General features: G+C 39.4%; 1 protein-coding gene and 1 pseudogene across 1 annotated transcript; one reads left to right on the forward strand and one right to left on the reverse strand.

Moving 5' to 3' along the window:
* Positions 1-3,125: 3,125 nt before the first annotated feature.
* LOC149139771 (putative cellulose synthase A catalytic subunit 2 [UDP-forming]) lies at positions 3,126-5,099 on the reverse strand. The gene is made up of 5 exons (XM_089450816.1): positions 4,980-5,099; positions 4,816-4,883; positions 4,336-4,531; positions 3,874-4,224; positions 3,126-3,775 (listed from the first exon to the last, which is right to left on the reverse strand). The coding sequence occupies exons 1-5, from the start codon at positions 5,097-5,099 to the stop codon at positions 3,191-3,193; spliced, it is 1,320 nt and encodes a 439-aa protein (XP_089306942.1). The 3' UTR covers positions 3,126-3,190.
* Positions 5,100-6,014: 915 nt separating this feature from the next.
* On the forward strand, positions 6,015-6,494 carry LOC149139772 (pentatricopeptide repeat-containing protein At3g12770 pseudogene; annotated as a pseudogene).
* The last annotated feature ends 7,625 nt before the right edge of the window (positions 6,495-14,119 follow it).

The following is a 14,119-nucleotide window of genomic DNA, read 5'->3' on the forward strand; positions in this document are numbered from 1 at the left end:
AAGGCTCCACTAAATGCTGGAAGTATCAACTTCTCAAAGAGTTAGATGCTAATGCCACTGCTCGGATAAGAAGGACAAAAGGGATTATAAACACTGTAAGAAGATGAACACATTTTGAGTTTTTTTTTATCATAATTTTTTTTTGAACTAAGTAGGTTGAAAAGTGAACTAAAGAGATTAAGATTATAAAACTAGACGTTAAGACTAGGAGGAAAAAGACCCCCTTTTTTTTGCGAGGTAAATTTATAAATTTTATTTTATTTTAAATTTCAATGAATCCTCAGTAACAGCTCTACTTGCAACCCGATATAAATCGGAGTGTTATGATCAAAGTTATTGGAGTTCAAATCCCCTTAACTAACTCGCAGAAGGAGCAACCTAGACACTTAAAAGTTATAGTGGTAGCAGTGAGATTCAACCCCATATCAAACCAGTACAAAACCAGCCCAATTACCAATTCCCATGATCACTAAAAAAAATCCATATTATTTTTAATTATAATTCTAAAATAAATAAAACCCAAAAATAATTAAATATAAAAATTTATTTAAAATATATATATTTATTAAACCGAAGCGATTAAAAAGCGCTGATTACCACTTTTCTCATTATCATTTACCATAAACCCAAGTGCTCATATTCTTTGCTACCCATTTTCCCGTATATTAATTAAAAAGAAAGAAAAAAATTGCCACCACATTCTAAATGTGTATTCAATGGTTTATTTTATACACATAAATAAACAAAGCTCGCACCTTATATATATATATATATATATATATATATATATATATATATATATATATATATATATATATATCGAAGTGCTCGTGTTCTTTGCTAACCCATTTTCCCATACCCCATATTCAATGGTCTACTACTATAATACTGGTGTACCTTCTGCACATTAATAGAAGAAAAACTCACACTTACTTTATATCGAAGAACTTACTACCCTCTTCGTGTGTATTCAGTGGTCTACTACTATAATACTGGTGTATTTTCTACACATTAATAGAAAAAAAGCTTACACCTCCCAAAATACAGTCATGGTTATATTACTAGAAAACATAAACTTTAAACTTTTTGCTCTCACAGACTGTTCAAGTCAACATGGTTTGTTGAATTTTTAATACAGAACTTATTAGCAGCATCAACATTACAAGCCAAACCACAGTTCTAACATAGATGCCTATCTAGTACATAGTTTATCTCTAACATCAACATATATGGCTATCTACTCCATAATTTATCTCTAAAATCCCAGTGGATTAGGATTAGTTGCATTTTGTTTGGATTCCCTTCGGTAGGTTAAGCCGAGGATAGTGACCATCTTAATAAACCTTCTGTTGAGTTCCAAGGGGAAGGAAACCTTTGTAAACTCTATATTTGCAAACTATTTTACCATGTACTTACTACTCACCTAGTATGATTTCATTCCACTCGAAATCTCACATTAGTGTCTCCTCAACAATGCCTAAACACTGATCTTTGGAACGTCGTATGCACTAAACAGGCATCAGCTAACCGAGTCACCATGAAGCTGTGACACTTCTGATGGAACACTTCACTCTGGTTCTGGTTTTCAAGTATCTTCTCTGCGAGAGGGACTCATAACTTTCCGACTACTCAAATCCAGAGTCTCAGTTTATACGTCACTAAAGGCATGATTAGCATTCGAAAAGCAGAGGGACTCCATAACTTTCCGACTACTCAAATCGGAGTCTCAGCTTATCCGTCACCAAGGCCTGGTTAGTAATACAAAATTTTGAAGTTCTAAACCGAGTCTCCTCATTTTTTTCATTGCATTTTCTGCTCTTTTCATGACATTAATTTTCTGCTCTTTGCATGACATTATTCAAATGTAACTTGTACTCGTAGGAACTCATTGTGTGTGGAATTAAATTCTGCGACTGACAAGTATCCACTTTGCATTCATTTTTGTAACACATCAAGAGAAAAAAAAAAAAAAAAGAATTTTCATTGTATTGTCTGCTCTTTTCGTGACATTATTCAAATGTCACTTGCAGGAACTCATTGGTTTCCCCTCCCAAAATGTTTACCTCGAAGAATGACATTATCATCTTGAATCTGGCTAATGACATTATCATCTTGAATCTGGCTGATTCTTTTAAAGTTGATTTTGATATTACTTTTTTTTTATTGGGAGACTCATTTTTTACCAGAAGAATTCCCCTAATAACAAGGAAGAGAATTATGATTTATAAGAAAATTAACAGACCGAAAATGATCACTTAGTAAAAATGATAAAAATGCTTAGTTTTATGATAAAAAGACGTCCCTCCATAGCAGGGGCTGAGACATCCAACAAAACATCCCAGCACAGTATAGACATTCATCTTCTGAATGAACGCAATTCAACCTCCTTCCTATTATAAATGTAAAGATGGCAGGAGTTTTATAAGTTCATGACCGGCCGTGTAGCAAGATCCGTTGAACAATAACTTCATAGAAATCTAGAATCCATCAGGGTACATGATGAAAGAGCTTCAGCTCCTTTAACCACAAATATGAACATAGTAAGATTGGCATCAGTTAAAAGTCATCAATTATTTACAAGTAAAAGCCGTGTCATTGCATGTAGTGAGATAATAGTTCAAAAGAGTAAACTAAGAATAAAATATTATATCGTTACAAAGAATCTTACAGAAAACAGACCATCAATGCTACGAGAACTACTACACTACTACACACTTTTTATGATGAATATATTACACAAACCCTCTTGGGCGTTGTCACAGGAGGTCAGATTATCTTCAGATACGGAATCACACTACAGTCAAAATTTCTTAACTATAGCTTGCAATTGTGCCATGTTCGGCAGAATCAGCACAGTACACAAACAACTGTCTTCAATATCACAATGCCATCAGTTACCAGCGTCTTTTCAGTGGATCTTACTTGATGACTTATCACCAAAATGAAGGATCACAAGTGCCAAGAAAAATGCCCTAGAGAAAAAATGACGAGAAATATCAAGAACACTGCATCTACATGCCAACAGCATACCATCAAATTAGGTAAGAGAATTATCAAATCCTGAAAAAGCTGTAATAGAATGCTCAAGCCCTCTGAGCGGTATAGATCTTCGATGTCAAAGAAGCCTTTCCGAATCACAAATTAATTTTGGAATAGACATGGTTGACCAGCAAATGGATGTTTGAGCCACTTAGCAATTGATGCCACACTGTTGTAGGTCTGGTCCTTTGATCCTGGTTGTGAAGGGATCTATACGAACCCATAACAAAGAGAAAATAGATGCCAGAAGAATTGACCAAACAATAACAATAGTTGGAGTGCGGTTCTGGCGACCCATCAAACCCTTGAGGAAAGGATAAAGGTGAACAATCACCCAAAAAGCAAAAAAGAGTTTCCCAAACAGGGGACCCCATGATCTATAACCGGTACTGATAGCATATGAGATGCCCGCCACCACACCTACAATGTTAATTATAAGCAAAGTGGTTGGGGGGATAAGGAGAGCAGTCCATTTGATCATATACAACTTTGCAAAATCACCACCTTCATCTGAAGCTTTTGAGGTAACAGTGAAGTTTGTGTCAACGCCAACAAGGACCTTTAGTAATCCTTGAATGACTGCAAAGAGATGAGCAGACACACCTACAATCACCCAGAACTGCTCATTCCTCCACCATTCATCAATGCCAACCCCGCTCCATCGCATTTCTAGTATGCCAGTAGCAAAAATGGATAAAAATAATGAAATGAACCATAAACTTGCAAGAGTGCTAATCTGCAAATCAACAAATGAAAGTTAGAAGGGTCAGAACAATCCAACGTCTGTTAAAAGACCAGTTTTAACCAGATAGTGAGTAGAGGCTAAAAATCTACCTCGGGAATAATGAATTTCCCAGTAAGAAGACATATTGCCGGCAATGTACAATATGCAAGCAGAGGAATAGAAGTGATAGGATAAACAGTGGTGTTTATATATGCCAGCCTCTCCAACCATTTGAGCCTTCCAGTATAACCATACCAAATTGGAAAATGCCTGCTAAGAAGAATTTCCACAGAGCCCAAAGCCCATCGCAGAACTTGGTTCAGACGATCAGAAAGATTAATTGGAGCAGATCCCTTGAATGCAGGGCGAGGAGGCATACAGTATATTGATCGCCAACCACGAGAGTGCATTTTAAAGCGAGTCAAAATATCTTCTGTCACAGAACCATATATCCAACCAATCTGCACAAGATACAAAATCCCAATCCATTAAAAAATTAAATCTCAGTTATGCTAGGCCCAAAGAACCAAATATAGGCACTATTATTCGCAAATTGGTGGTTATGGTTTTACCTCTTTTCCCCAATCTGACTTGTCTTCATAACCACAACTGATTACATGGATTGCTTCTTTTAATAAATCAGCAGGAGTTGCAGATTGTGGCACGCCGCTATTCTCCATTTGAGTGGATGCCACAAAGACAAGGGATTGACCAAATTTTTTCTCCAAGCTTTTTTGGAACACCAGCGGGGATTTTTCATCATCAAATCTTGTGTATAGTTAGCAAACAGTGAAATATGTAAGGCAGAGGCAATATAAAAATGTGGCATCTAGTAGCTTAAGAAACTGTTTAGAAATTGGCATTTACCTTCCACACCTCCTTCTATGTCTTCCAGACTACTGAATATGGGGACAGTTGAATCAGTTGGCCTGTTTAATTTTTTTGTGTCGTTGTACTTCTTGTTTGATTTTCTGCTCTTCTTTCTAGGTCCACAACAACTTGAAAAATGGATCTTACCTTTGTGAGGAGGCTCATAACCATAGAGGGCTTGCCTGTTGAAAACGCACCCTGTGCCCACATAAACAGGCCCCTGTATCCCATCCAAACCCTTCAAATTGATCTGCAAACAATCCAGTACAATATTTTAGTTTCAACAACGCATAAAGCAGCATACGCAAATGCAAGTCTGTAACAATGCAATTTGATCAACACTCACATAAAAAAAAACTGTATTGTGATTAGCATATCGATCATTTCTGTCAATGCCATCAAACCTTTGAGGGAACTGAACATAACAGACTTTCTTCCCAAGAGTAGGATCCATCATAAAACACATTGCCTCACGAAGGGCCCTGTTGTTGTTTATATAATGGTCACAATCAAGATTGAGCATATAAGGGCCATTGGTAAGAACTGCGGAAACACGAACCTGTAAATAAATAACAAGAGGAACATTCTTACTAAGAACAACATAATTTTAAAAAATTAAATTTAAAAGGCAAAATAACTTTTCCAAATTTTGGTTTAGCAAATTACTTACCAATGGTTGCTAGATGAGCACGATGGGTGAGGAGAGTGGAAATGCTACTGGCAACGTAATGGAAATTAGGATTTCTGGGTGCAATCTAGGAGCAGTGGTAGCTGGTTGTGAAGTAGCTCAGAGATTGGAGGGATGTGTGCAGCTTATGAGCCTTCCCAGAAGTGCAGGAAGCATTGTATTCAGGTCAGAGCAGGTGAGTATTTGATTAATTTTTCCTTTTGAATGGATTCTGCAGGGTGTAGAGTTCCTGACCAGATCAAGCTTTATATGGTTACTTCCACAGGCATAAGCCAACTTCATAAAAGCAAAATCGGCAAAATCAAGCATCACTTCTTTCAGTCCATCGAATTTACAAAATCGATCCATCCATGCACTCAGCAATGGCATTTTCTCTGGATCTATAAAACGCTATCGGTAGCCTTCTCGAGGACTTTGATAATCGCTGACAAACCACCCAATGCGATGTCAAGCAAGCCGATCTGATCCCCTCCAAAATACGGTTTTCCTGAGAAGCACTGGTTGGTTCGCAGCGCTTCCTATCAAAAGAAAGTTTGTAACGCTATCTTCCACTGCTTTTTGTAGCTGCTCGCCATGGCCAGCGAAAACTCCTCGCAGACATGGATAGAACTGAGGGGCACACATTAAAACCAGGAGTATATTGGTTATTGAATAGAAAAATAATATTTTTAACTTTCGATTACATGGACTGCAATGATAAGCGGGTATGTGAAGAATGAGCTGTTCCAGGAAGCAATTCAACTCTATTCTCAAATGCAATGTGCTGCTATACAGCCTGATAATTTCACATTTTCCTGTGTACTTAAGGCCTGTGCTGCCTTATCAGCTCTGCAACAGGGCAAACAGATTCATAATCACATAATTCGACTTAATGGAGTGAAGCATGATGTGGCTGTAGAGAATGCCCTTGTGGTCATGTATTCTCAATGCAGCAGATTAGACATTGCACGCCAAGTGTTTGACACAATCTCTCATAGAAATGTCGTCTCTTGGAATTCTATGATTTCTGGTTATTCTCAAAATGGGTATCCTGAAGAGGCCCTAGAATTGTTTCGTGGAATGCAGAGTGATGCCATGGAGCCTAATTGGATCACCATTACGGCTCTGCTCCCGGCCTGCGGATACTTGGGAGTTGTGCGACAGGGGAAGGAGATTCATGGGGTATGTAATTAAGAGTGAAATAGAGGCTGATGTTTTGGTGGGAAATGCCCTCATAGACATGTATGATAAATGTGGGAGTATAGAAACTGCGTGAAAAATCTTCGATGAAATGCCAGTGAGAGATTTGGTGTCGTGGAATACAGTAATTGCAGGGCAGGGAATTAATGGGCGTGGGGAGGAAGCCATAAAATATTTTTTTCGAATGCAGGAGGATGAAGCAGGGTTGAGGCGAGACAGTATTACCTTTATTTCGCTTCTGTCTGCGTGTAGCCATGCAGGCCTCGTCGAGGAAGGATGGCTATATTTCAAGAGCATGAGTGAAGATTATGATATCACTCCTGAGGTTGAGCACTATGCATGCATAGTGGATCTTCTAGGTCGTGCTGGACGAATAGAAGAGGCATACAAATTCATCCAAGAAATTCCACTGGAACCCAGTTATGGATAGAACTGAGGGGCACACATTAAAACCAGGAGTATATTAGTTATTGAATAGAAAAATAAGGAAAATAGCAGATAAGGAAAGGATCGATGAGATACGAATGCAGGCGATTACTAAGAATGAACTAAACGAGCAATGGCTCGGTCATATGGATCTTTGGGAATTCTTGTGAACAGGGTTCGATTTCAGTAGCAGCTCGCTATTAGCTCTGAGATTCTCTTCCGCGAACTGTTAATCGATACGTTTAAGAGCAAGTGCTATGCGAACTCGCGCACAATGAAGGGACTCAGAGTCATACCGAACCGCTTTACCTGCCTCTTTTCTCCCGTTTTCTTATTTCAGTTTTCGATCAACGATCAAAATTCGTTCAATCGTCTAACATCACAGATCCACGGTCGACAATACAACACCAAGGCGGCTGGGGCAATTCATCTCAAAGGGAAACACCTTACGGCGTAATAATGTTTATTAAAAATATTTATATAATTATTTTAATTTAGAATTTTTTTTTTTTACTTTCTTTTGGTAAGAAAAAAACGCTTGTTTTGTATTATATAAAATAGTATATATATACAATTACATAATAGCACCATTAGCCTGATTGATCAACCAATATAAAATAGTACATATATACAATTACATAATAGCACCATTAGCCTGATTGATCAACCAATCTCTAACTGATCAGGGAACTTACTATATGCTACAATTAACAATGTCAGTGTTTCCTAAATGTTCTTCTAAGTCACGGAATGAAACAGAAATGCAAAAAACAAGCATTTTCTAGAAATGTTTCCATATACAGTAGTCATCCATATGTCTTTTTAATACAAATACCATATACAAAACATATACAAAAAGTAAATCAAAAAGTTGTTAGAATGTACTTATCTATGTAGTTGCATAGCTCGGTAGACAAGGTGTGAAGTGTATTATCCAGGCATGCTGATGCTTCCTGCATCTGTCATCCTTATCCCCATTTTTATCTGAATGTGCATACCATCTTATGTATCCATTAGCCCCTTTTTTGACATTCCATTTGCATTTTTGTTGTAGGCTCGACTGATGTGTTGTATGGTAGACTGCTAGAGTGTGATCCATAGGCTTTGTGTTCAGTTTAACCAGTCTTGGAGGGTGTTCTGTTGTATATTATTCCTTCCCAAAATGCGGTCTATAATACATCTGGAATCACCATAGATTTGTATTTGTGGGATGTACAAGAATTTGCTAATCCATCTTAGCCCCCACAAGGCAATAGCTTCTGCTTTCATACTTGATCCCTTGCCCACATACCAGTGTATCCATAATTCTTGATCTTCAAAAACCTTTATCCAGATTCCACATCTGCATCTCCCTCCTTGAGAAGCCCCATAAAAAAACCCCGCTGGGTATATGATACCCGAATCCATCCCTTTATCTTCCTTTTCCTTTTGCAAGGTACCAGTCCCTTGAACAGATTTGGGCCATCGTTCTATGTAATAAAAAATCATATCTTCTCTCCACCTTTTTGTTCCAAAGATTAGGTGATTGCGCCCTTTCCAAATTTCCCAGAAGATAGCAAGTCAAAGCGTCCTCTAACTGGTGCATTATGTACTCCACCATTTTAAGCAATCTTCTATGGTATTAAATTGAATATATGGTATCATCATGTTAGTAGTGAAGTGCTTCCAAATACTAACAGAACTTGGAAAATGTAAAAATAAATGGTTGTTATCCTCTCCTTCCTTCCTATATAGGTAGCAGATCCCTGGTCCATGTTGATTCCTCTTTTGTAAATTTTCCCATGTAAGGTTCTTATTCTGCCATGTCAGCCATAGGAAAATGATAATCTTTAGAGGGATGTGCATTTGCCAGAACTTATAGAACCAACATATGTCAGAGATCTGTAGTTCCTTCATGCAGATATTGAAATAACAATCTGCTACTTCAATCTCTTCGGATTTCTTCTTTTTTCCCATCCAAGTAATTCGGTCTCCCTTGCTGTCATAACAAACTTCAGCGCCTTTTAACGATTTTATGATTTGGAACCATTCCAGTTCATATTGCCTTGTGAGATTCAAATGGTTGGGATCCATCCAGATTGGAATATTGCTGATCCACTCACTAATAACCTGGTTCCAGGCAAAGATGCCTTTTCCGTTTAGGCATTTTATTAATTCTACTGAGCCAAGTGGATCCACACTGGTACCTAAAATACGGTCTTTTCCCAATATAGTCCTGTTTCCTGTGCCGAACAGCCATGTGATGTTATGTAACAAAGTGCCTTTCACCTTATTGAAGCTCCACCATATCTTGGATCCATTTTTTTCTCCAATTGATCCCTGTCTCATCCAGCAGGTGAAGTCCTTATTCTTAAGGTATTTGAAGCAGATCAACTTACCCCATATGTCATTACTGTAAATTCCCCGCCACAATGATTTCAATAGCAGCGCCCAACCAAAACATTTGACATTTAGAATGCCCCATCCTCCTAGTTTTTCTGGTCTCGCGATCTTATCCAGTTTGACCAAATGATATTTGAAGCTTTTTCTTGCCCCCGACCAAATGAATTTTTCCATTATACGATTGAGAGAATTTACAATTAGCTGTGGAATTCGGAACACATGAACCCAATAGATCCCCAATTGCATGAGCACTGACTGAGTGAGAGTGATACGACCTCCCATCGATAAACAACAATGTTCCCATCCCTTAATTCTTATATGGAATCTATCCACGAGCCACTTCTAGTCTACATTTTTGTAGCTCCCAGGTTTAAATGATATCCTAAATATTTCATTCCTGTGTCCAAATGGTCTGCTTTCACCCCAAAATTCCTCTGAATATAGATAATATCATCCAGGTTACATGAACCATATAGAATGGTTGACTTGAGCTCATTCAAAAAGAAGCCAGTGGCTCTTCCAAACTTCTTGAAAATTTGAGAAAGAGCGAGCTGTTATCACTCAGGTTTTCCTTAAGCTCCGGAAAAGGATACGGCTGAGGTAACCACAAACCAACTTTGGACTGCAGGTTCTAGCCCACCTGCAATCAGAGAGGGCTCTCTCTTTCAGATTTAGCTTGGTTTAAAATGTTTTTAGGCTAGTTATTGCGTTCAGGGGTTTTTGTTTTGTTTTTGGTGGGAAGGATGATGTTTTCAGGTAGAGAGGCAAAACATAGTCTGGTAGGTTTCAAACCATTGGGCGTGGAGTCAAGGAGTTGGACTGCTGGTGCATTTTCTTGGTCACAAGAGAAATAAGGAGCAAGGTAGCTGCTCATAAAACAACACTTAAGCTTAAAAGGATGGAATGAGGGATAAGGAATGAGAGGCAACAAAGAATCTCTCACTCAGCTTAAAAGGGGGAAGGTGAATGAGCTCTGTCTAGGAGCAATTAAGAATTCATAAACAACTGTCAAAGATGAATGGATTAGGGTAAATATGAGCCAGAGGGAATTCATATTTATGACTGATCCAGAGGAAAACATAAAGAAACAGCAGAAAATGAGCATAGAGGGCAGTTAAACCAATTCTAGACTATTCTTTCTTTCTGCTATTTTAGATGGTATATCAATGAAAAAAACAGAGGTAGGAAAAACTTATTGAGTCATGTTGCAGCACAAGAATTCCAAATTCACTTTTTCAAACCTTTAGACACAGAGCAGACAGTCTTTCCTCCAAGCCTTTCAGCAGTCTTTGATTACAGAAACATATCAGGTATACAGTGCGAGTCTCAACTGAAGACTATCAACCAATCGACCCCTTTAAAAAACAATACAGAGGGTCTATATAGGGAATATTTATCCAAAATTTATCTTTTACAGCCGACCTAAGAGGTCTGACAGAAAACTGATTATTTTAACCTAATCTTATCCAGAAATAAATGCCAGAAAATATCTTTGAGCTATGCTGGGGGCAGCTGTATCAAAATGAGTTAATGTCTGTCCTGGTGGCTCTGTGCTGTTTATCTCTTATAACTGTGCATTGGTCTTTGCACCCTTGCTGTTCGGCGGCATTGAATGCTGCTGACTGTGATTTGAGAGCTAGGATGGGCTGATGATGCCTGATTTGACTTTCTTGGGGCTTCATTAATGTACAGATGCTTTGAGCCCCTAAAAATTCTTTGCTGATACTCTTTGGCGTCTTTTCTTTCATCTGATACTCTTTGACAAAATCTGGACTGCTATTCTGATGTGCTGCGGGTCTAATCACGCATTGATGGCCATTGTTCGGCCTCTGCATCCTCTGGAACTATCTTCTGATCCTTTCGGTATGTTCTGCGAAGAAAACAGGTCATTTTTGCGCCTTTCGGGCTTCCTGGGGCCGTATGATGGAAAGATTCCCAGAAGATTCCCTGAAGATTCACCATTTCGGCCTAAAAAATCCTGCGATGAGCAATTTGCGCAAATTACTCATCAAAAACTGCCTCAGAATTGGATTCCGGGGCTCCGAAGTGCAACTTTTGCTTCTGCGCCAAAAACTGATGATGACGTCAGCATGATGTGACATTGTACGGCGGGTGACGTCAGCATGATGACGTGGCATGTACGGTGGCAGGGACACAGTGGCATGACATGTGGCAGATGACTCGGTGGTACGATGGCGGGGCAAGGGGGTGACGCGGCAGATGACGTGAGGCTTACGTAACAGGGGAGAGGGCGGTAAGCGGTTTCAAGGCGCACCGCCTTTGGGCACGAGCGGTTTCGTCAGGGGGGCCTTCCCCACAGCCCAGAAGGTGACGCGTGGCGGGAGGTACGGCGGTAATACTGCCCATCTCCTGGACGCTAACCTTCGGGCAGGTCGGGGATGGGGTGGCCCGCCCACCGTTGATCTGCGGGGTGGGCGATCCAACGGTTGGCGGTCGGTGCTAGGTGGCGGGTAGTTAGGGCGGGGAATATTCACAGGAATATTCTGTTTTTAATATATGCGCGCGGGTGGGTTAGGACTTAGGGAATCGTAATTTGAGAGTTAAACGGGTTCAATGAGCGCGGGTTAGTGTTTTAGACTTAGGAAATGGGGCTTTATGGGTTTTTAAATGAGCGGGATCAATATTTTATGCACAGAACTTTGGTTTGGGGGTGAATTAGGGGGTTTTAGGGCTATGGGAGAGGTTATTAGTCTGACCAGATGTCAGATTAATCCATGTTACGACTCGGATGGGCTAAAAACAGCCCTAGATGGACCATTTTTTCCCCAGACTTAGAAAAATATGGCTATATTGCCAGGGAGGGAATATTTACATAGGGGAGTTTCATATACATAGTTGCAATAGGGGAATGGGAAAACTGATAGGGAGTTATATAATACTGTTAATAGTTAATATGAAGGTGATCAACAAGCTCTTAGGTCAGGGACCTCAGGCTAGATTTGGGAAGAATAACTTGAAAGGAACTGAGATCCTTGAGTGAAGGAGATCTTCACCAAGGTGACTGATATGGATGATGATGAAACTAAGAGGCTCAAGCAGATCTTGACCTCTTTGGGAGTTAGTAAGTGACTTGGGGAATTTAGAAGAAGGGGAAGTTAGTGATGTCCAGCTTTGAGCCCTTTTGCATGAAAACTGCCTGAATTGTGATCTGAAAAGATAAAACACTTTGTACCACAAAATTGATCACAAATTATCATTCTGCAACCACACAGCTACCTACCCAGCCTACTTTCTTAACCTTTTTTCTTCTTTTCTGATTAGGGTGCATTTAGACTTGCAGACCCAGAATTGCAATTTTTTCTTTTGCATGTTTCCTATCTAAACCTGCACTTATTTCTGCCAGGGCCCAGATTAAACAGTTGGGTCCCTTTGATACTCTACCTATCTATAGATCTGCCAAGATTGAATTGTTTGGACAGATATCATTCTCTATATTCTAAAACAAGAAATTGAAATCTAGGGAGGCCAAGATTAGACTGTTTGGACCTCCCTTAAATAAATAATTCTTCAAAACTGGGACAACTCCTCAAAAATGGAATCAACAGTGGCATTTGGACCAGCACACTTCATGGCTTTCTTCTTTGGTCTCATCTGGAAATATGGAACACTGCAGCTTGCAAAGTATGACATATTTGGCATGTAAAAATGTCAATCATGAAAGATGAATACCTGCTGCAGCAGGAGGCTAACAGTGGCTCCACTTGGGGATGGTTTTTCCTTGTGAAAAGTCAAGAACAGCAGGTCAGACTGCCTTGTATTCAATTGCTGTTGTATTCTGCAAAATTTACTTGGCTGGCTGCCTTATTCATCCTACCTACCTACCCTAACCAACATTTACTTTGTTGTTAGGTGTAATGAAACAACCAATGTAGCCATTTAAGCATCATGAACATGAATGGTCTTTGCTGCTTGTGTTTGCTGTTACCTGAAATGGAGATCTTGCAATCTGATACATCTTTGTTAATCTTTGAGAAGATCAGGAAACTGCTGACCTTCTTTGCTGAAACAAGGAACTGTACAAAAGGGTCCTGCAGCATATATACATTATTGCTGGACTGAATTAAAGGACTGTACACAAGTTTGGGATAGCTATCATGCTTTGGAATTGGGGAATCACCAACAACTTGATTTTGAGCTTTGCAGCCTTCTAATGGAGAAAAGCAGTGATTTATCTCCTTACACAGCTTGCCATCTGATGAGTCATAATAAATAGGGGATGATCCTTGTAATTCTTTGAAAGCTGGTTCAGATGGCACTTGACAGGTTGGTAGTGATTGCTCTCCTTTTTCTTCGAATATCCGAGATGGCTGAAACCCACCAGGCAGGGGGTCTAGCTGGATTATCGGGTCACGTGCTACTGCTTCAGAGTCTTCCTCACTCTGACGTTCACTGGCCCTTTGGGGCTACAAATCTAGCGTTGATGCTTTAGGAGCAAGGCCTGGACTTTCCTCTAGCTGATCAGTAACAGAACATGGTGACACTTGATTGTTAACGGCATGATAATTATCCCCAGTAAACTGAAAAGACTTGAAACAAAATGGTAAAGCTCCTTCACTGAAATTAAAATTTTCTACCTTTTCCTCCTTTTCTTCATAGCTGAAATGGGCATGCTGATCATTGGGTTCAGGCAGCTGAACCTGAACTGTGCTTTCTACAAAAATAAGGTCTGACTCCTCTGCAAGGCTGATTTGATCATTAGGCTCATAGTCATCATCATACAGATCATATTTGGGCAAAGAGCTGAAAGAAGAGAAGCTGTTATATTCATATTTTATATCAGGAGACTGCTC

The sequence above is a fragment of the Pinus tabuliformis genome, chromosome X (assembly GCF_031772625.1).
Source record: "Pinus tabuliformis cultivar Carrire ecotype Pingquan chromosome X, CPIR1, whole genome shotgun sequence".
NCBI classification, from domain to species: Eukaryota; Viridiplantae; Streptophyta; class Pinopsida; order Pinales; family Pinaceae; genus Pinus; species Pinus tabuliformis.

Coding starts and splice junctions, on each gene's coding strand:
- LOC149139771 (XM_089450816.1), bottom strand. CDS start 5,099: ATGTGTTTTATGATGGATCCTACTCTTGGGAAGAAAGTCTGTTATGTT. Junction 4,225..4,335: donor AGTCAGATTGGGGAAAAGAG/GTAAAACCATAA, acceptor TATCTTGTGCAG/ATTGGTTGGATATATGGTTC. Junction 3,776..3,873: donor GGAAATTCATTATTCCCGAG/GTAGATTTTTAG, acceptor GTTGATTTGCAG/ATTAGCACTCTTGCAAGTTT.